General features: G+C 57.9%; 2 protein-coding genes across 5 annotated transcripts in view; one reads left to right on the top strand and one right to left on the bottom strand.

Annotated features, from left to right (window-relative positions):
- Positions 1-61: 61 nt before the first annotated feature.
- ZNRF1 (zinc and ring finger 1) lies at positions 62-19251 on the bottom strand. 3 transcript variants are annotated; one of them, XM_062007404.1, is made up of 5 exons: positions 18424-19251; positions 2850-2945; positions 1721-1826; positions 1559-1647; positions 62-1165 (listed from the first exon to the last, which is right to left on the bottom strand). In XM_062007404.1, exons 1-4 carry the CDS (start codon positions 18866-18868, stop codon positions 1590-1592), a joined length of 705 nt encoding a protein of 234 aa, XP_061863388.1. In that variant the 5' UTR covers positions 18869-19251; the 3' UTR covers positions 62-1165; positions 1559-1589. The 3 variants fall into 3 exon arrangements, with proteins under 3 accessions (XP_061863388.1, XP_061863389.1, XP_061863387.1); XM_062007403.1 differs by lacking the exon at positions 62-1165 and adding an exon at positions 1305-1417; XM_062007405.1 differs by lacking the exon at positions 1559-1647.
- Positions 19252-19772: 521 nt separating this feature from the next.
- WDR59 (WD repeat domain 59) overlaps positions 19773-21406 on the top strand; it is a 48461-nt gene continuing 46827 nt past the window's right edge. For both annotated transcript variants that reach the window (XM_062007711.1, XM_062007712.1), the window contains exon 1: positions 19773-19854. In XM_062007711.1, the coding sequence (XP_061863695.1) occupies positions 19801-19854 (54 nt within the window). In that variant the 5' untranslated portion in view covers positions 19773-19800. The remainder of the gene's footprint in view (positions 19855-21406) is intronic.

The following is a 21406-nucleotide window of genomic DNA, read 5'->3' as shown; positions in this document are numbered from 1 at the left end:
AGTGAGGGGCTCCAGCAGCACCCCACAGGCATCATCCGCTCCACCAAGGAAACCAATGAAATAAAATAACAGTGAATATTTTATTGAACATTGTTTTAATACCATATCAAAACACCTTGACTAATGAAGGAAGCTCCCCCCAAGCTCTGAACTCTTCGTTGGTTTTTCCCCCGTTGGTTTTACGGTATAAATACAGAAAGGTTCCCGCAGGGCACGGCCGCTGGCAGGGCAGGTCCCACGCAGGGAAACGTGCCGGGAGCGCCGGGCTGGGCTGGGGGGCACTGCCACAAAACAAGCCCCTCTTGGCACCTCCAGCAAAGCCACTCCCGTGGCCGGGGGTGTGAGGGGGGCACCATGGGTGCTTCCCCCGTCCCCTCCTGGAAAGGGTTCAACTCAAAGGTGATGGAAAGAAAAAGGAAGGGTGGGGGGGGTCGGGGCGGTTTTGGCAAGAGGGGGGCGTGGGGAGGGGGCGGCGGGGATGCTGCTGCGGCTCTCCAGTCTCTGAGTGGTTATAGCTGAGTTAAAGAGTGACCAGTCTGTAAACATCACCGGGGCAGGGAAGCTCAAACCGAAGAACACGCCAGTCAACACAAAGCTTCAGTTGTGGTTTGTCGGTTGGTTGGGTTTTTGTTGGGTTTTTTTTTAGTTTTTTTGTCAGTTTTCTTTTTTTTTCCTCTTTTTTTTTTGTGTCTTTTTTTGTTGTTTTTTCTCGCGTTGTAAACACTTGAAAGAAGGAGCCTGCGCTCGGCAGGGGGGAGCAGGGGCCTCGCTCCCGGCGTGGGGCACAGTCCCCGCCTCACGCTGCCGGGGCTGGGCCGGACATCTCCAAAAGGGAGAGAGAAAGAGAGAGAGGAGAAATTCTCGTTTAGTCAGTGCAAAAAAAACCGAGCAGAGCCCCCGAGCAAGTCCAGGTGGGAGGTTGGGGGGGTGCCGGTGAGAAACGCCGCGAATACGCTCCGTTTGGCCGGCTGTGCCCCGGCGGCTTTCCCCTTCCGTGCCGGGACTAAAGCCAAACATCATGGCACGGTGTCGGCAGAGGGTGTCCCTGGTGGGCAGAGCTCTCCTGGTGACCAGCGGCTGTGGAAGGGAGAGCAGGTCGCTCCACTTTTCTCACACTGTCTTCTCCTGGATGTTTCTTTTTCATTTTTGTTTTTCTTTCAAAAATCTTTTAAATTAAAAAGAAAAAAAAACAACAACAAAACCAAACCCCAAAACAGCAACGAAACAAAACAAGCCCCAAAAACCAACAAAACAAGTACAAATAAGAACAATAATTAAAAAAAATCGCCGTTGTCCCAAGCGGATTCAAGTTTCTGGGTTTTATTTTTGTCTTCTCGAGGAATTTAAAGTCAGCCCAAAACTCCAGGCAGGGCAGGGGGGATGGGGACAGGAGGTACAGCAGGTATAGCAAGGTGCCCTGCAAAGGCAGAGAGAGGTGATGCAGAGAGAGTGAGGAGCAGGAGCCACAGCCACCCCGTCCCACCCTGTGCTCTCCTCCTGGCCCAGGAGGCCAACCAGCATGGGAAAATGACGCTGGAAGGGTGGGACACGGGCTCACCTTAGAGAATTCAGCAAGCACGCCCGGAGGGTCAATCAGAAGGATGCTCCGGGCAAGATCTGTTCACTTCAAACCATGAGTCTATACAGCTGCCGAGAGCAGAGGGTGTCAGCACGGGCCCGCCGTGCCCCCGCCGCCCGTCCCCCCCTCACCGTGCAGTACCTTTTGTGGTAGATGCAGAGGCAGGGCAGCCTGGCTATCGTGTCCCCCTGCAGCAGCTCCTCCAGGCAGATCACGCACTCGCCAGCATCCTTGGTCAGCACGTCATCTGCGAGGGGAGGTGAGGGCAGCGGTGAGACGCAGCCCACCCAGCGCTCACTTCCACTGCCACCTCCACGGAGGCAGCTGGGATGGGGCAACCCCACAGCAGCAGGGGCCCAGGTGGGGGCCCAGCGTGGGGGCAAGATCACGGAATCCCAGCATGCTGGGGGTTGGAAGGGCCCTGCAGAGCTGATCCAGCCTAATCCCCTGCTAAAGTGGGTTCCCCTTGATCAGGGGGCACAGGAATGTGTCCAGGTGGGTTTGGAAACCTCCTGAGAAGGAGCCTCCACACCCTCCCTGGGCAGCCTGGGCCAGGGCTCCCTCACCTCAGCACCAAAGGCGTTTCTCCTTGTGTTTGGGTGGACCTGTTTGTGTTCCAGCTGATGTCCATTACCCCTTGTCCTGTCACTGGAGACAACAGCATAAAGTGTCGCCCCATCTTCACATCCAGCCTCTAGGTACTTGTGTTAACGAGCCCCTCCCTTAGTCTTCTCCAGGCTGAAGAGCCCAGGTGGGGCTGGGGCAGCTGTGGCAAACACAGGCCCTACCCCGGCTTTTAAAAACACCACTGAGTAGGGAGCGAGCATCACTCCCGTATCAGCAGTCAAGGGAGAGGATGGGAAATGCAGGAGCTCCCAGAGCCTGTGCTTGGCCCAGTAAAGCCTCGCTGCCAGCAAGGAGGGGAACGAGGCAGTGACCCTTCAGAGGGACAGCCCAGGAGGACACACATCCCCTGCTCCAGCCAGGTAGGACTCCTAGCATGGTTCCCTGCAACATGGCACGCTGTGGTGAGCAATACAGGGAGGGGGCTGCATTACCAGGAGTCCCAAGGCAAAAGCAGCAGGGCTGAGCTGTGCTGGGGCAGCAGAGGGACGCAGGGTGGGGGGAGCTGTGTTGGCTGCTGGAGTGCAGCCCTCTTGGCACCCTCGGTGAGCTGCCTGTGGCAGCCATCCTGCCAGCCTGCCCGCCTGCCCCTGTCCCACCAGCCTGCCTGGAGCCAGTGTGGCACAGCCTGGCCCCCAGTCCTTACCGTTGTAGGAGAGGCGAGGTTTGCTCAGACACATGATAAAGTGCATTTCCATCTCATCAGAAGCCACGGATTTGGAGCAAATGGGGCACTTGAAACCTGGAGGGAGAGCAGAGAGATGAGCCCTTAGGAGGCGAGAAGAGCCCACCCTGCACCGTGAGGAGCGTCCCAGGCCGTGGCGGCAGCGCCGTACCTGCCGCCTGCATGGTGGCAGCCACCCCACGCAGCGCCCGCTCATCCTGTGCCCGCAGCGCCGGCGTGGGGACAGCCACCCGCCGGGGACGGCCGCCAGAGCCAGCGCGCCGCTCGTCCCTCTGCCTGCCGTGCAGAGGGCACGCAGGAGGTGCCAAGGCAGCGAACACGTGGCCATCAGCTGCTGCTGGGCCTTAAAGGGCGAGGAGCAGCCCAGGGTACACAGCACTGGCAGCTGGCAAGCGCAGGGGCACGTCCCCGCTCCAGCACTGTGCCGGCCCCGTGGCTGTGGCTCAGTCCCGCACGCTGAGCCAGGAAAGCTGCGAGGGGGAGGATTTGCTGTAGGGCTGCAGCAGAGGATGGACAGGCTGGAGCTGTGGAGCTTTTTGCAGGAGTCAGGTGGGTGCTCATCCCTCCACCATCAGCCAGCAGGCCCGGGAGCAGAGGCATCCATCCCACAGGCTGATGTCCCAGCTTGCCCTTGGCCCTGCCTTGTCACCCAGCTCTTCCTGTGGACCCAGGCCACAGGTGAAGCTGGTTGTGCCATCCAGCTCTGCTCTGTGTCCTTGCTTGGGCACAAGGACAGGCTGGGCTGGTGCCAGGATATCACCCTGGTACCACTCCCTGCTCGAGCCCCACAGGCCACCTTGGCATCGCCCCCAGCGCCAGCGAGCGAAGCTGCCTCAAACACAGGTTTCGAAGCCCCAGACTCCCAAGGAGCAAAAGCCCATCCAGCCCTGCAGGTCCCTGGCCCAGGACTCCCTGGCCCCCCACTGCTGTTGCTGGGCTGTCACTGCAGCCCAGCACACATATGCCATGATGGGTTTCACCAGAATATCTAGCAGCTCCCTGCCTGCAGAGAGGGAGAGAGTAATTTAAGGATCTGTCTTCTAAAAGCAGATCAGGTTTGACTGCAGTGCTGCTTAAGAGCTTTCTTCTCATATATGCAAAGGTTGCTCAGGAAAGAGGAGAAAAAGAACATAAATTATCTAAGGATGAATCAGGCTCCTGCTTGCCTGTCACATGGATGTGATGAGGGTATTTCTCTGCTTCTTGGAGGGGACAAAGTGCAGGTGGCTTTAACAGAAGGCAGCTCAGACCTTGGCTGTGCCAACAGCCAGGGGAACCACTTGACACCTGAGCACCTTCTCATTAGCAGCAGTGGTAAATACAGGTTACCTCCCTGCTCCTCGGAGGAAAGCCCAGGGTAGGGAGGGTGAGTCCTGCCCTCCGGAGGGTGGGTGTTACCCAGGAGGGCACAGCAAGGATGAGCATCACAGATGGTGGGGATATGCTCTAAAGGGACCTGCTGCAACAAAGAGTCCTGGAGCCCAGGTGCCCCTCAGTGGGGTGTTAGGCTGGCCCACAGTGTGCCCAGGTCTCTGCTGTGAGTCTGGCCTCCTCTGCACCAAAGCCTGGCTGGAAGGGCAGTGTCAGAGCTGGAGCCCTGCAGGCAGCAGCACCAGTCTGCCTCCTCCCCTCCAGCCTGACTGACCGATTAATACCTTGTGGCAGCAGTGCCCATTAGCTGAAATAGTCAAGGTTTTATTTCTCCTCCCAAGTGTTTACCCGCCTGATGTATTTATAGAGTGGGCTCAGATCGCCTGCCTTCTGCAAGACCCAACTGGCCCCCCCTTGTGAGACACCTTCCATGCCCCAGCTTGCCCGGCAGCCTGCCTGACCCAGACCCTGACCCTGTCCCTGGCTGCAGCGGGCCTGCCTCAGTGCCCAGGGGCTGCCAGTGTCAGGGGGGCCCTGGCACCGTGTTCCAGCAGTGAGCCTCTGGCACAGGGCCACTGCAAAGGAAAAGCCATTTCAGCTGTGACTTCAGTGTCAGGGCGAAGCTCTGACAGAGGTGAGGTACCGTCCCCTATGTGTAGAAAGACCTCGTTTTTCTCTAGTCTCCCCTTTTTCCTTGCCAGTGTGTTATTTTAAACAGTTGCCCCAGATCTGCAGTGCCTGAAGGGATCCTGTGAGATTCACAAGCAGGGCACAGGGAGGGGACCTTGGGCAAGTGTCTGGATCGTGGCTGCAGGGCATGACCGTTGGCACAGCTGCAGGAGCAGGGCAGGAGCAGGGCCCTTTGCAGCTCTGGCAGCGGCTGTTGCTGTATCTCCAGGCTGCTTTGCTCCGTAGCTTTAGCACGTTTATAAATAGCCAACACAAACACCCGTGCTGGGGGACGGGGACTCCCGGCGCTGCCGGCCCCGTGGCAAGGACGTGGGGACAACGTGTAGACGAGGGGCCAGGGCTCCAGCCCTGGCACGTGCTCGGTGTGCTCCAGGCACAGCCGCCGATGCCGTGCCCTGGGCGCAGGAGCACACACAGCTCCCTGGCTCTGCGCGTCGCGAGGTGGAGAGGGGAAAATCCCAACAAGACGATGAAAAGGCACTGGCAGAAGTTTGTGGGTCTGCGTGGGAGCGAGGAGGCGGCATGGAAAGGCCCCTGGGGCTGGGGGCTGCCCGGCCACACTGCGGGCAGCACACACACGGCCTTGCGAGAGCAACTGTGGTGTTCCCTGGGCCGGCAGCAGGAGCCCACCAGCACAGGCAGGCAGGGAAGGGGCCTGGGCTCCCTCACTCCTCCTCCACTGACCTTTGGTGGATGGAAACGCAGCGAGGCCAGGGGACAGCTGGCTCCTGACAGCAGCAGGTGCCGGACCCAGCCCCTGGGAGGATCCCTCTGGGGTTGAGGCGGGCGCAGGGATGAAGGAGCGGCTCCCCGCGGCCAGGCGGCCCCTCCAGGCCATGGTATTTTCCACCATCCTGAAATCCCCGTTAATTTATCCTGCCTAAGCTGCCAGCCCCAGAGACGCAGGAGATTACATTTTGACAGCTGCTCATGGAAAATTCAGCTCCCTCCCTCCTCGAGCCCTTTCCATCCTCCTCCCACATGCCAAAAAAATGAGGAGAGAGAGCAAGGCCCAGCTATTCCTCCTTGCCCGGGTCTCCCAGGCCCACGGGGAGGCTCGAGGGATGCTCTGGGTACAGGCCATGGACCCTCCCTCCCTCGGTGCCCAGGGCAGCTGGCGATGCTCCTGCCTGTGGCACATAAAACCTGAAGCAGGCAGTGATGTGCGGGCAGGTTCCAGCTCTCACCAGGAGCGAGGAAGGGGAGGGTGCTGGCCATGTGGGCTTGCCTGGAAAGGCAGGTTCAGCTCCAGGCCTGGACTTCTCATATCCTGCAGGAGACTTTGAGAAAGCCAAGGGCTTTCCAGGGCTGCGAGGCATGGGCTGGCAGGTGATCTCATCTCTCCAATGGCTTGGTCTAGAAACCGGGAGCAAGCAGCGCTGGTGCTTTCTGGGGACTACTGCCCTCTGAGTATTTTTAGGAAGGTTACATGGTTAATTTTAGAGAGCCTGGCAAAGCAGAGCTGGGAACCTCTGAAAACCTCCACCAGTCCTCTGCAAGACGAAAAAGCCCTGTTGTTAACCATTGTGGTGCCAAAACCACCACCACGCAAGCTGCCAGAGCAGCCTTGCTGGTGGTAGGAGGAGGGTCAAGACATTTTTCCATCCCATCTGTAACCACAACCTCAAAACACAGCTGTGGCCAGGCCCGTTAGGAACTGCTTCTGAAGCTGGGATGGGAAATTCCCATCCCCTGTGCCCACAAGTGATGTCCACGGCAACCTGTGTGGCTCAGGGCAGCTGCTGAGCACCACAGCTGGGTCATCCACCCCACATCCTGCGAGTGGAAGTGGCTGCTCCCCTGAGGTACAAGTGAGATGGCATCCATGGGAGCTGCAACCCCATTCCCGACCGTGGGGGAAGGCAAATGCAGGGAATGCAGGGAATATTTGGTCCAAGCACACAGCTGAAGCAGAGTCCTGGTGCCTTCTCACTAAGCAAACCCTGAGCATCACACCTCCTCCCACAGTTTCCCCAACATCACCAGCCAAACCAGCACCAGGCTGGAGCTGGAAGGGATGGATCATCTTTAAAAACCCCATTTTAATATTGAAAGAAGAGGGGAAGACTAAAAGACCGTGTCTACGGGCCCAGTCTGAAGCAGAAGCACCTGGGGTTGGGTGAGGCAAAAGGACTCCCTCCCGTTCCTTTACCTCTCCCCAGCACAGCCCCAGGAAGGAAGGGATCATGGAGGATCCTCCCCACCAGCCAAGGGAAGGAAACCTGCAGATCCAGCTGCTTCCAGAAAACAAATTCTCTCCTGGCTTACAGCAGCATTGCTGCTTGGAAGCACCAGCCTGGGACTGCACAGCAAAGACAGCACACGGGGTGTGCAGAGCACAGCTCCTGCCCTTGGGCACTGCGGGAACCACAGCTGAGGACCACAGGGACCCTGCTCCCAGAGCACCACCCACATGTGAGTGACACTGTTCCAGCCAGCGAGTGACACAGCCAGTGGCAGCACCTCACACCGGGGCCAGGAGGCAGCTGCACCAAGGACCAGCAAAGCGCTCGCACCAAGTGCCTGGAGGTCAGAGCACTCAGGACAGGATCAGGCCCAACTCCCCTTTCCCTGGCAGAAGGGAGCAGCACTTGCTGCACGGGCGATGCAGGAGCCTGCTGCTGCAGCCCAGGCAGGACAGAGGTGCTGGGGGAAGGCTGCAATGGTGCTCAGCCACTGTGCAGCACCAGGGCTGACACAAGCAGGGACACGTAGGCAGGAAGGAGCAAAGCACTTGAGCATCCTCATTTGCCAGCTCCAGAAAAGGGCCATTCAAGTGTCCCTCCTCCCAATTCAAGGCTGTGGAGAGGTGAGGAGAGCACAAAGGATGAGTCCAAGGTAGAAACAAGATATCCCACCTTTCTGGGGACAGAAGAGAGGCAGGGCTGGGGGACAGCAGCGGGTCTGCTCCAGACAAGGAGCCAGGCAGCAGGGACATGGCTGGGCTGGGACATCGCTGGATGGCAGCGCTTGGAGAGAAACCCACAGTGCAAGCTGCTGCCCCAGCAAAGGGACAGTTCTGCCCCATCCCAAATCCCAATCCCAATCCCATCCCACCGTTTCCTTGCTGATCAAGTCGGTTTGGCTGGCTGTGCTGTGAGAAAAGAAATTCTTGAAACATGAAGCAGCACCCCAGTCCCATGGAACATGTAAGAAAAGCCGTCCCTGGTTCGCAGTGGCTCCTGGCAAAGCCCCCACGCTGCAGGTGTTTGCTCTCACGTTGGCCACACACCAGCCAAGGGTGGCAGGGAACGAAGCTGGCACTTCCCTAATGCTCATGGTAATGCATTTTGGAGATGGTTCTGCCAGTTTCCGCCCAAGTCAAGTTGTGAAGTGGATGGATGTGACGTGGGGAAGTCAGCAGGGCCAGAGGAATGCGGGACGTGGGGCAGAGGGGCTGGGTGGCATCCCGTTGCAGCAGCCCAGGGCTGGCTTGCTGCAAAACAGGAAGCAGAGACATTTTTTCCTTTGGCCAGCTGGTTTCTTATGGAGGTGGTGGGGGAGGATGGGAAGAACCAGAACAGATTGCAATACTGGGTTGGAAGGAAGCCGTAGAGTTGGGATGGGGCAGGAGATATGGGAGAGGGAGCCCCACAAGGGCATTTACTGCAAAGCACCCAAAGCCATCAAGCCTCAGATGGACACACCAAAGCCCTACAAGAGACCTAAAGCATGGGCCACCAATACTGAGAAACGGGAGGGCATAGAGGCTTGGTTATATGGTCACGGGACATCCAGAGCCATGCTCCTTATACACATATCCTCAGGGTAGATGTGCAAACAGCCTCTGCACCCCAAGCATCCCCCTGTACCGTCTCTTTCATGGCTGCAAGTTTAGAACCAAAGTATGTGCACTACACGTAGAGAGCAACTCCATCCTACAGTCCAGGCTATGCTACAGGAGTGCTTGCTCCAGACTGGGATGTGAAGGGGAACCTCCTGGGGTCATCCTGCCTTCCAGATACTCCTAGCTTACTGCAGGAAAACTCCCCTAGCTGCTGGGAACAGGCTTCATAAAGAAGAGCTAATTTTAGCATCCTGGAGAACAGTGAGTTAAGCAGAGGGGTCCTGGGCGACAGCCTTAACACCTGAGACTCCTGTTGTTGGGCTACAGAGCCTGAATTTTCCGAGTCACAAGCTCATTCAGGACTCCTGCTAGTCACAAAACTGGCCTGAGGCCATCTCATTGCACAGAAGAGCTGCAGGGATGCCCCTGCGCTGACTCTCAAGGGATGACCCAGGTTTCAAACTCACTGTCCAGAGACCCTGCAGGCACACTGGGAATTTCCAGCAGGTTTGCCTCCTCAATATTTCTGGTTTGAGGAAGCCCAGCTGTGAGCCCTTCTGTGGGCAGCAATCATCTGCAAGATGCACGGAGCCAACAGGGCAAGGAGTGTCCCAGGAGCTGAGGAGAAGGTGTGTGAGGGAGCTGGTGGCACAGTGGGACGCGGTGAGTCGGAACTGGGGGGAGGAAGGGAGGGAGTTGGCCATTTGGGCTCGGCAGGGGCTGGGAGGGAGCAGGGAGGAAACGTCACGCGGGGATCCGTGGGGTGAGTCACTTCTGACTAAGCCATCGCTGGGGAGGCACCCACGGAGTCCCTGCCAGGCTCCAGCCGCTGCCGCTGGAACTCCCGCTCTGGGGACAGCTCCAGCACCAAAGCCTGACCCGAGCCACTCCCAAACACGGCATCCGACCCCGTGGGGTGAGGCAGCAGCTCCTTGGCTGCTTCCCTCCTGACTCAAGGGGTTTTCCAAAGCAAAACCCTCATGTGTTGATGCTGCTGAGGTTCTGTCATGCCTCAGCTTCAGCTGATCTCCTGGGGAGGATGAAGGGACACTCCAGGGACAGGTGATGACGTGCCTTGGCTCTGTGCTGCTGGCAGAGGGAGCAGAGCCGGGTGCTCTCAGCCACGCAGCCCCTCCTGCTGGGAGCAATCCCTCTGCTCCTGGGACTCCTCCTCCCCTGCATTTCATGGTGGTGGAGGGTTGTGGTGGCTGGATATACTGGGGCAACTGGTTTTCATCAGCACAAGACTCTTGGCCCCCAAGGTGCATGAAAAGCACAGAGAGCTGCTTCTCAGGGTAGAGGAAGGGCAGTTTCCTTGTGGTGGGCAGAAAACAAAGCAGGAATGGCACAGGCAGCTAATCCCCACAGGCAGTGCACGGCAGTGTGGAGGGAAGGGTTATAGCCACTTAACACTCCTTGTTTCTCCAGGAAAGACAATGAAGAACAGAATGAAAAAAGCCCTAGGGAGGAACACACTGCAGAGCAAGCTCTTCCTAACCTCACCTGCCCCCAGCTCCTTGCACAGTTGGAAGAAATGCACAGCAGAGAGCATCTCCTGCTCCCCAGGAGAGTCTGCAGATGCTGAGGGATGCCCAGTGCATGCCCCAGGCTACCAGGACAGCATAAAGGGAAAAAGTGGGGTGCAGACCTGCAGGATGATCACACCTCTCTGCTGTACATGGTGTGGGAAGGGAGAGATGCTCGGCAGCACTAAGGTGTGCAGCCAGGCAGCACGAGCTCCCTGGCTCTGGCCAGAGGCTGGGGATTTGGGAGGTGCCCTGTGCCAGGGATGGGGCTGTCACACCACACACTGACTAGCTCTGGCTCCGGAGCAGCCCTGCCCTGTGTGCCTCCCAGCTGCCTCTGCAGCGTGGAGGGGGCTGGCACACAGAGCTGCCTCTCTGCAGCTCTGGGAGCCAAACCTCTGAAGCACAAAGCATGCCTTGGAGGAAGGAACTTGTTGGCCAGCAGCAGGGTCTACCTAGGCTGGCTCCTGCTAGTGGAGGCAGGAGGGGCTGCACACCATGCCACACGCAGGAACAACCCTACCTGTCTGTCCCACCTTGTCTGCTCTTGCCTCCCCTTCACTTCAACACGTGCCACTCCCAGGAAGGGCCCAGAAACCTCACAGCCAGCAGCCGCTGGGAGCAGGAAGGAGACAGTGGGGCTGCAGAGGACAGTAACCCCAGCTGTGGGATTTCAACCTCTCTCTCCCCCAGGAGGAAGGAAAACCATCAAGGCGACTCCCAGAGGAGCACAGGGTAGTGCCACTTCAAGAGCTGGGCAAGGCCTTGGGAAGCAGAATCCTCCTGCAAAGCACTCACCAAGACCTGCTGCTGCAGCGTGCTGTCTGCTTTGTACCTGTCTACGGGGAGCACAAGGGCTATTGAAATCAATGTTGGAATAAATAAGCAGACAGACAATAGCTTCAAAGCAGTGGGATCTAGGGGGATAACCTGAAATGCCAAGGCAGCTCAGGTAGAGGACTCAGCCTCAGCCTGTTCTGCTCAGCACCAGCTCAACAGACAGCTGCCCCCCAAACCAACCTCAACCCATACTGACTGAACCCCCCTGCAGATGGTAATTTAAGCCATCTGCCTGGAACCAACTTTGCTTTCCTCCCTCCCCCCCACCAGTTTTTCCCAGCTACAGATGTACAGGCCTTGGATGGATGGGCCAAAAGGCAGATCTAATTCCCCTGCAGCTCCAACGCCTTGTAGGCTGAGCTCCCAAATGAATTACTGCAATTACCCTGGCTGCAGGAGAAACTGCTGGTTTTCCCTTCACTGGCAACAAAAGCTCAATCCCCAGGACACCCACTGCACCAAGCTGCGATGCAATCATCTGGGATGTGAAGAGTGGAGCCCCTGACACCACCCTCAGGCTGCTGAGCCATGATCAGAGAAACACACAGCCATGGCAAATGCCAAGGGGAGAAGGAAGCCAACCACCTTTCGAGGCAGCAACAGGCAAAGAGGCACCGAGGCTGGGGAAACTCCTCCATTCCGTGTCCTTGGAGAAAATAAAATGCTGGGCAGGGATGTGGGACAGAGGAAGCATCACTCAGTTCTCCTGCCTGACTGCTGCTTTCCTTCCCTTGCATTGCAGGCAGCTGGCCTCTAAAAATACCCACTGTTGTCATGCTGTCCTGCCTGCAAGGGCCAGGAAATAGCTTAGAGCAGCTTTCAGTTCAATTCTTGCCATTATGCTTCTCTTACCAGGACCCATCCCAGCCTCATTTTGGTGCCTTGTAGGTGACAGTCTCTCAGGAGCCTTTGCCACAACCTGGCACAGCCTCTGCGAGCTGAGGGTGCTCACTGGGAACATGCAGCTCTGGGAAATGTCTGCTGGTGTTGCTAAAAGTAGCAAACAAGTAAATATTCCCACTGCCTCTCTGTCTGCTCCTCTACAAAGTGCTACAAAACCATTGCACAAGGTGCATGGTCTGGTTTCCACACTGCTGATGGGAAGCCTGCAGCTGCACAAGCAATGAGAGCCAGGAACTTCCCAAACTAACCCAGCCTGTGCCTTCCTGAGCAGCACAATGCTGCTGCCAACGCCAGCCAGCACAGCTCAGCTCCATGGGGACAGAGGAGAGGGAACTCAGCTCCACCTTGGAGGTGTGCTGCAGCCATTCCAAAGGTGAGGCATCATCTCTGCTGGCAAAATACATCTTGCACCAAATCCCTCCAGCTGCCCAGAGGCTGAGGCCTAGGGAAGGATGATGCCAGTGCCAAGCAATGCATCTGCTCAAGCTCAGGTGGCCACTTGTAGCACAAGCTGGGCAGTGTGCAGGCACAGGGACCATGGTGGGCAGCACAGAGACCTGCCTGTCACCTCCACAGTTCTCCCTGCTGCCCTCCTCCAACCCCAGGCTGTGTGGAACCTACAACAGGCTGGAAAGCCAAGCCATACAATAAGAGAAACAGCCCCTGTCCCCCACCACAGGCACTCCCCTGCCTGCAGCCCAGCAGGGCAGGAAACCTGGCAGCAGCCAGGCTCTGCCCACGGGAAACGCTGTGCAGCAGCACCAGAAGAGGCCCCAGGCCAGCAGAACTTCCTGCAGCTGCATCTCCTGATGGCCACACACCACAAAGTGCCGAGCACAAGCCTTTGGTCAAGCAGCACCCGCAAGGGACAGCAGGAGTGGCCCCAAGGGGGAGACTCAAGCTCCCAACAAAACCAGTCCAGTGGAAACTGTGCAGGCGAGACAACCAAGGTCCATCTTTAACCACTCATGCTCTATGTGGAATTTAAATAAGGGTCTGCCTCTCCAGAGAGAGGCTTGCAGTACCCCACTGCACAGCCACGGCACAGCAGGCAGGTGAAACACCCTGCAGCAGGGCCCACTGCTCTACAGCATCACTCAGCCGCTTGTGTAAATCACTTGTGAGCCCTTATGATTTCGATTTGCAAGGGGAGCAGGAGAAAGCCAGGTCACATTTACTCAAACCCAAGTATTTGCCACATCTGGGGTTTTGGCATGCCAGCAGCAGAGGCAATGAGACATGCCTTGTGGTCGCCCACCAGCCAGCTGGGGTTCCACGGGACCGGCTCCTGCAGAGGGAATACATTCAGAGAGCTCTTTGCTGCCTGTCTGATTTGTCACATGGGAGATTACATTGGAGGAAAAAAGCTCCCCCTTCCCCCTCAAGTGGGTTTTTCTCCCTCCCCGTGTTTCTCTTGAAATTAATTTTGGGCATTTAGCAGCACGTTCCCATGACTCTCCACGGCTCCCCTGGCCGGCTGCCAGCCCTGGGACTGCTCCTCCACCAAAGATCCCTGCACCCGATTGATCCTCCCTCCAACGAGATACAGAGAAGAGAGGAGCCCTAATAGCACATGAATAAATAAGAGAAGGCTTTATGGTTATTCCAGTCATTGGAACAAACATCTCAGCAAAACAAACCAGTGTGCATACAGTCCTGGCTGGGAAGTGGGTCAGCCCAGGGAGCACTAGAGCATCCTTCTCTGGAACGTACATGTGAGGAGGAGGGCCAGGGCACCCAGCTCCCCTGGGCCGATTTATGCACAGCTTTAGAGAGGAGCAAACCCAGTCAAGCTAGTTAGCACACACAGCAGCCAGTGCCTCACTCCTGGGCAAGGCAGCCGAGAGATTTCGGGGGGCATCGGTGTGGCAAAGCTGTGCAGTGAAGGCCAGTGTTGACACACACTTCACTTCCAGGCTGTGGGCTTGGTGTGCCTTAAAGCTGCCTTCAAGTCTCCAATCTTGTGGTATTAGGTGCTTTGCTCTTCCAAGGTAGCTGCTGCCCTGGCCCCGGGTGTATGCTGCCCTGCAGCCAGCTGGCCAAAGGCAGAAGTGGAAAAGCAATACCTCCTGACCTGAGGAGTCCAACAGCTGAATATCTCCAGCTTGGGAAATAGTCAGGACCATTCTTGCACAACTTCCCAAACAACCCATGGGTCTGGCAGTGCTGTAGGTGCCTGACCAGGCTGCCAGGCAGTCACCAGTCCAAACCCACAAAAAGATGGTTTGAGGATGGTGTCTTCTGGAAATTTCCCCTGGCAAAAAATAGATTCACGGTGGCAAGTTCCTGCAGATCCTGAGGTGCCCTTCCCTTGGCCTAACCCGTGTAGAGGGGGTAAGGAATCACGTATGATGTCTACATGTTGAAAAGTTGGTGTCAGGAAAGCCAGGTCTGAAAGTGGACTTCCTCTAGCAGCTCACTGAGTAGCCAGCTCAAATCAAGCCTTGTGGTTTTGGTGCAACAGCAGGGCGAGCTCAGGAGTGAGGAGCACAAGGCACTGGCAATAAAAGGCTCTGGACTTGAGGCTGTCAGAGCGCAGGACGCGCCACAGACCTGTCTCCTCCCAGCTGGGTGGTGTGCGAGCCTGCCCGATGCAGGTGTTCACACACACCTTCAGCTCATCCTCCAACAAGTGATCCCTATTTCACATCTTTTGTTCCAGAACTGTATCAAGGAGCTCTTCCAGCTTCTTTCACTCTCTGACCCTGCCTGGAGAAGAACACAGCCCAGCACCTTGGCTGCCGTGTCTGCACCAGACACCTCTCTCCCCCAGGCCGGACCCTCCTGCACTGGACAAGGTGCTGCTGAGCCCCCTGACCTTGGGGCTGCCACCATCCAGGACAAACAGCTCGTTTTGTCAGTGCATGGAAAGGCTGCGACAGTCCTGATAGCACCACCCAGAAGGATGAGCTAGGCATTTCCTTGGACTAGCCAGCAGACAAGGAGATATGGATTTATTAAGAGCTTCAAACACTCAAGAGCTCTGGGTGATGAGGGGGATTTCTAGATAAACCTTAAGCTACTTACAGCCTCTGCAAACTCCTTGAGATCCTCTGATGAAGATGAATAAAATGATTGATACCAAGAGAACCAAGCAAAGCTGGAGACATGCAGCACTAAAACCTCACATCTCCTTGTATTCCCTTCTCCCTGCCAGCACTGGCTTTGCTGAGGAGTCCTAACAGTCACGAAGATACAGGGACAAGGTCAAGTGCTATAAGAAAACACCAAAGCTGCAAAAGGTATTTTGTCATCCTCCACCCACCCAGGGCAGGAAGCAGATCTTGGAAACCCTAGGCAGACAGGGAAAACCCAGAGCAGTTACATTGCTCACGTGGATGGCAGACAGGCCTGGGAAAATCCCCACCAGAGCCTACTCACCCACCCCATTTAAAAGATGTGTTTAGGCTTTGCTATTCATAAGGGTAGTAGCTCTTTTCCCCTGGCCCTGGAAGGGCTAGAGGCCATCAGTAGGCAAGTGCTCCTGCTGTCCCCACACAGCCTGGCAGCCATGACAGAGCCCGGAGGGATTTGGCAGCGGGCTGTTCTCCACAGCTGTCATGACACGCAGCACCCTACAGCGATGATGCAGCACATGGGGATCACTTTGCAATCTCCCTCTGCACAGCCTCCAGCGCAGCCCTCCTGCCTCCCTCCCTCCCTCCCTGGGCATGCCTGGCTCTTCTGCAGGCCTTTGACCGCAGAAAGGAGAAAGAGTGACACGAGCCAGAATGAAGAGAGCTCAGCCCACCCCGCTCACTCCTCTGGGGTCCCTGCTGACAGGCTGGATGAGCCACACAGAAGCACACAGAGTTTGTATTGCAGATAAAGGAAGCAGTGAGGTGCCCAGCCTATTTGTGTGCTCCCATTATCACAGACACACTGCCACAATAGCAACCCCTTATCACCAGGCTTAAGCCAGGGCTCCTCACTGTCCCACTGTGGTCCCCGCAGAGCCCAGGTTGTACTTTGAGACTCCCAGCTCTTCCCCCAAACTCAAGTACTTCTAGAAGAGCAAGGCCACAAACACGACCTTCCCCACGTGCCAAGATCAGCACCGTATGGGTCTCCAGCCTGTGCTGAGAGAGGAGGAAAAGGCTGTCAGGGCAAGGTCCACTCTCTGGACCTGCTAGCCACAGCGTTTGGGGGGCTCCTCTCCTCGCAGCAGTACAGTGACTTGGGCAGATCCGAGACCCCCAGGCATGTGTCCTGCTGAGTGGGCTGGGTGCGTTGGTGGGTCCCCTCATCCCCACACTCGAGTCATCCTTCAAAAGGAGCAGGGACAGTCAGGCACGGCAATGTCAAAGCTGCTCTCCATTTACCGGAGCACTGCTGCTTCAGCACTTTGCGGTGGCTAATGGAACGGCTCAGCGCCGCCAGAGGAGCAGGTCGATGGGGACGCAGGGGGAGAGAGGGAGCAGCTCCGACTGCCCTGCTGCACCTCAACCAGCTGCACGGGGACACCAGCAGCGAGTTTAGCAGCCTTTCAGGTGGCTTTACTTCCCCTTCCCCTCAGTCTCCAAAGCCTCCATTAACACTAAGAGGAAGAACACAAAAGTTGAATGAGCTCCAACAAGTTTTCAGAAGGGTTTTTAAGCATCCTCTGTTGCTTTTGCTATTAATTAGTAACGAGGAAGAACCACCACCAGGAGAGGCTTCGGTACAGACTGAACAGCTCTCGCTGCTGCCTGCACACGCTTCGGTGCAGTTCAAATGCTCTCGGAGGGCCCCAAAAGAGGCACCAGAGAAACCCAGCTCTTGCAGCGCTTCCCACAGCTTCCACTGCAATCTTCCAAGGGCATCAGCTTTAACTTAGCTGAAATAAAACAAGCTTACTCCATTTTGCAGCTAGTTTAATTTTATGGATGGGTTTTGGACTCTCAGAGTTGGGGGTTTGAGAACTGTTTGAGAGCTCTCATTTAATGTAACTGATACCCTCTGGCCGACCAGATTAGCTACAGGGTCTTTCTGAGACAAAATCCTCCTTACTCCAAGACCAGGCGCAGCAGAAGGCCCCAGGTGACTCATATGCACAGAGGCTTGTGGAACACCTGGAAGGATGCTGCACCCTGGTTTCTTTCTGTGTTTGAAAACCAGAGCAGCAGCAATGTCTACACAAGGTCAAGGAGCAAGAAAGTTTGCAGAAGTGGTTGGTGTGAGCTCCAGCAGCACATGCCAGCCAGCCCTCTCCGTCTGCCAGCAAGCGCTGCAAGTGCCCAGCTTGGCTGGAGCGGTAGGAACCGGGCCTGGGGTATCCTGCTGCTGGGGGTGCAAGACAAGACATACATCTTTGGTCTAACTGAGAAGAGCAGGCCCTGGAGACTGGATACAGCAGAAAAATCCCCAGATGGAGATAGGAAAGCGGGCCCCACGAGCCTCCGATTGTTCTTGTCCACTAGTTCAGGTTCAAGCCTTCCTGAAAATGAGGGATTGTCCCCAGGAGTATTGTGAAATTCCCACACCACATCATGCAAAGAGAACATTTACAGCATTTGCAAGGGGGCCGTGTGGGAGAGAAATCCCAGACTATTCCAGGAAATGCAAGGAGATATCCCTGAAACGCCTTCCCCTTGCAGGAGAGGAAAGGGAGGACCTCCCACCTCGTTCGCTGTACCCAGCCAAAACTAGGTCAGTGACACAGCCCTACTCGCAGGCAGAGCTTCTCTCCAGACACCAGGACATGCAGAAGGGTGCAGCAGCAGGATTAGGGATGAAGGTGGGGGGAAGCCTTGCCCCCTCCTGCCTTAGCCTGACACGTTTCCTGCAAGACAGCCTAGCTGGCTCCCCAGCTCTGTCAAAGAGGGAGGCAGTTCTTCCTTTGCTTCCTCCTCAGCATCACAACGGTGCCAGCTGGCTTGAATGAGAAAACCCGCTTTGGCCTCTCCCTGGCCCTTTATCAGATGAAAGAAAAGCAAAAAAGTCCCACACCTCGCTTTTAAAGGCTTCCTTTGCATCCTTTCCAGCTTTTAAGGCACGGGGAACCACTATACCTGAGCAGCACCTCCCAAACACCTTCAGAAGAGGCACAAAGAGCTTAGTCTGGCCTCTAAACCCAAGGGCTCGGAGCTGCAGCACCCTCTGACCGCTTCTCTCCGAGTCAAGAGGGAAGCTGCCACATCCTCATAGCCAAAATATTGCCCTTTTAGAAAGCCCGCTCCCACCGCAGCCCCTTCCTCCCTTGACCTTGACACAGATGCCAGCCCCAGTCCTCGCCCACCCATCCGCACCAGCGAGTGGATGCGGGTGCTTCCTTCAGGCTTATCGCAGCGGGGCTTGCCCAGGAGGCCGAGTAGGGGGCAGCCCGCCGTTCCCGGCCCCCTTCACCCCCCTCCGCCCGACGAGCCGTGCCCGCCGCCGCCCCCGAGCACCCACCGCGGCAGAGGAAGGCGGGGGAAGGCTCCGGGGAGCCGGCACTCACCGCTGTGCGAGCTGAACCACCGCGGTGCGATGTGGAGGGGCAGCGCGTCGGCCAGCGAGGCCCTGGCGCCCAGGTACAGCATCCCGTCTCTATGGTGACCGCCTCCCGTCTCCTGGTAACCGTTGCCATGGGCGTACGTGGAATCGGAGCCCGGGCCGCCGCCGCCGCCGCCGCCCGGGGCCCGCTCGGCCTCCCCCGCCGCCCGCGCCGCCGCCGCGTACAGCCCGAAGGGGACGGCGCCGGCGGCCGCGGGGTCCATGCCCATGCCGGCCACCGAGCTGACGGAGCGGCTGCGCAGCCCCATGGCGCCGCCGCCGCCGCCCGCCCGGTAATGGCCGAAGGGGGGCGGCCTCCCCCCTCCCGGTGGCGGCACGGCGCTGTCATCCGTCGACACCCCCGGGAAAGGGCCCCGCGAACGGGCCGCCGTGCTCTGCTTGCCCCCCATATGGGCGCCGCCGGGCCGAAGGGAGCCGAGCGACAGCCCCCCTCGGGGAACGGGGCCGCGCCGCCCCCGCCGCCGCTGGGAGGCGAGAGGGGGCGGAAGGAAGCGGGGGGGCGCGGGGAGCTACGGGCGAAAACCCATCCCCGCCCCAGGCATCCTCCCCCCGCCGGAGCCCGCAGGGGCGAGGGCGCCCCGAGTCCGCCGCCGCCGCCGTCACCCCCGGCGGGGGCCGCCGAGGGCTCCGGGGCCGCGGAGGGGGGGAGGGGGGTGGGGGGGTGGGGGTGGACGCCGGCCGGGTCGCTCCGCCCGCCTCGCTCCTGCCCGGGGCGCGGCCGGCAGCCGGGCGACGATCAGCTGTGGCCCATGGGGCGGCGGGGGGCGGCGGGGGCGGCGCGCCCCGCTCCGCTGCGCTGGGCACGGCCTCGCTGCCGGCCGCCGCCAGCCGCCTGGGTGCTCGGCGCCGCGCCGGAGACAATAGAGGCCGGCAGCACGCATGCTCCCGCCCCCGGCCCCCCCCCCCCCCCACCCGGCCCGCCGCCCTTAACCCCTGCGCTGCTGCTGCCGCCTGGGCTGGCGGTCGTCGGGGCCTGCGGCTCGCGGAGCTGCCTCTGCTCGGGCGGGCGCTGCCCCGCGGAGCACGGGCCTCGCCCCTCTCCCCACACACCCCGCTCCCTCAGAGCCTCCAGCGGGCCCGTGGCCGGGGTCGCCCGCAGCCGCCGCGGCGTGTCCCCGCAGGCAGATGCGGCCCCTCCCCGAGCCGCCCAGCCCGCGAGGCCCCGCCGGCTCCTCGGGTGGCTGCCCCCGGCTCCCCGGGCTGGGGGACGAAAGGGGCTCTGTGACGGGAGGACTACATTTCCCAGCCGCCCCCGCGCCGCGCGCAGGCGCCGGCCCCCGTCCTGCCCCGCCGGCGTCGGGGGTTGCTGGGGCGGCGCAAGATGGCGGCGCGCTGGAGCAGCGAGAATGTGGTGGTGGAGTTCCGCGACGCCCAGGTCCGGGGGGAGCCGCCGCTGCTGCCGGGGCGCTGCTGCTCTGACCGGCCCGCGGCGGGCCGCCCCGGGCAGGCCCGGCCGTGCCTGTGAGGAGCGGGAGGGGGTCCTGGCCCGGGCTGTCTCCGCGGGGCCTCCAGCCGTCTGTGGACGGGGCTGAGCCTCTCGCAGTCGGTTTGCGCGGAGATAGTGCGTTAATTCGCGAGGCGCTTTCCTTCTGCTCTTAATTAGGTCGCGGATCATTTATGTATATATTTAAGTATGTTGTCAGGCCTAGTCGAAGATATCACTGCTTCCACACGTCTCTCCACGTTTTTCCTCAGAGACCATTATAGCTGCTTTCTCGGCTGCAGAATTAATTGCTGTGTGTTGTTCGATTAACTGGAAAAGCAGGTTGTTGCTTGTTGCAGGAGAACTCTCCTTAGAGGTTGCTTATGTGCTCAGAATCTGTTCTAAAAAACGTGGGGTTTTTTTAGACATTGGTAGTTGCTTAGCAAAGCTAGGTATGGTGGGTGAGCTATGAACCTCTTCATCACAAAACCGAGGAAGATAAAATTATATCTGCAAGCTCTCGTCTTCTAGTTTGTCCTCATGGGCTGGAGTAATGTGAGCTCTGTGTTCACCGTTGCAAACGTGGGTGTTGAATTCTATGTGGTGGATCCAGCCTGCTCTCTGTAAGCTCGTAGAGTTTTTCAGTTTCATACCTCAAAAGCTTTATATTGGCTTTGTTTTCCTCCTGGAAGAAATGTTAAAGCAGTCTTGTCTGCTGGTGAAGATTTGCTCTTGGGAAAGTGATACTGCAATATGAAGATGCTTCTTCCTAGATCGCAGATTACAATTGGCTCTTGCTCAGGAGATACAGGGCCCCGTGATTTGATTGCTTATTCATAATGAGTGGTGTGTGTGGGAGCAGAGGTGGGGAGAATAGATGCTGCCATGCTCTTCTGCAGCAGTTTCACTCTTGCTGTCATGCAGGCGTACACCTTAATAGGTAGATTAACCACTGATATTTTGGTCTCTTCAGTTTACTCTGGTGGGATGTTTTTAGAGTCTTTCTGACCTGCCTGCTCTCTCATATGAAACTAGAGAGCTCCAGTGGCTGAGATCACGAGACTACCACTCTGAGCTGCAACTCAGTTATGTTTGTGCTTAAACTTTTTTTAGGAGTCTGCACAAACACTTTTGCAGATGGGAAATGTGAGCTTGAGAAAGTGAAACACCTTGGCCCATCCTGCACCGGACTTGAGCTGTGTCTGTAGGCCATGCTGTCTCCAAAATCCCAACCCCCAAATCAACTTAAATGGAAACAGGAACCAAAAGAGTGTGCAGCTGTTGCATTCACAGCCTGCACATGTCTGTAAGCACTGCAGTTGTCTTGGTTCACTATGCCAGAGTGTGTTGTGTGAAAACTACAGCACCTAACCTGGGACAGTTCAGAAAACCTCTAGCTAGTTTGGAGCCAGCATTGCCTGCAAGTATCAAGTGGCAGTCTCTGTTCTCCTTAGATGGGGCCCACAGGCTCTTGTCAGGCTGTGCACAGTTCTACCTGGACAAG

This window comes from Colius striatus, chromosome 14, assembly GCF_028858725.1.
Source record: "Colius striatus isolate bColStr4 chromosome 14, bColStr4.1.hap1, whole genome shotgun sequence".
In the NCBI taxonomy this organism is placed as follows: domain Eukaryota; kingdom Metazoa; phylum Chordata; class Aves; order Coliiformes; family Coliidae; genus Colius; species Colius striatus.
The sequence above is the reverse complement of the archived record's forward strand: the minus strand, read 5'-3'. Positions and strand labels throughout refer to the sequence as shown.

Bases quoted from the DNA above. Each gene is read 5' to 3' on its own strand.
- ZNRF1 (XM_062007404.1), bottom strand. From the start codon at position 18,868: ATGGGGGGCAAGCAGAGCACGGCGGCCCGTTCGCGGGGCCCTTTCCCG. The intron at 2,946-18,423 runs GTGAGTGCCGGC...CTCTCCCTCCAG, and splicing joins GTGGTTCAGCTCGCACAGCG to GTTTCAAGTGCCCCATTTGC. The intron at 1,648-1,720 runs GTACTGCACGGT...TGCTCTCGGCAG, and splicing joins CTCTGCATCTACCACAAAAG to CTGTATAGACTCATGGTTTG.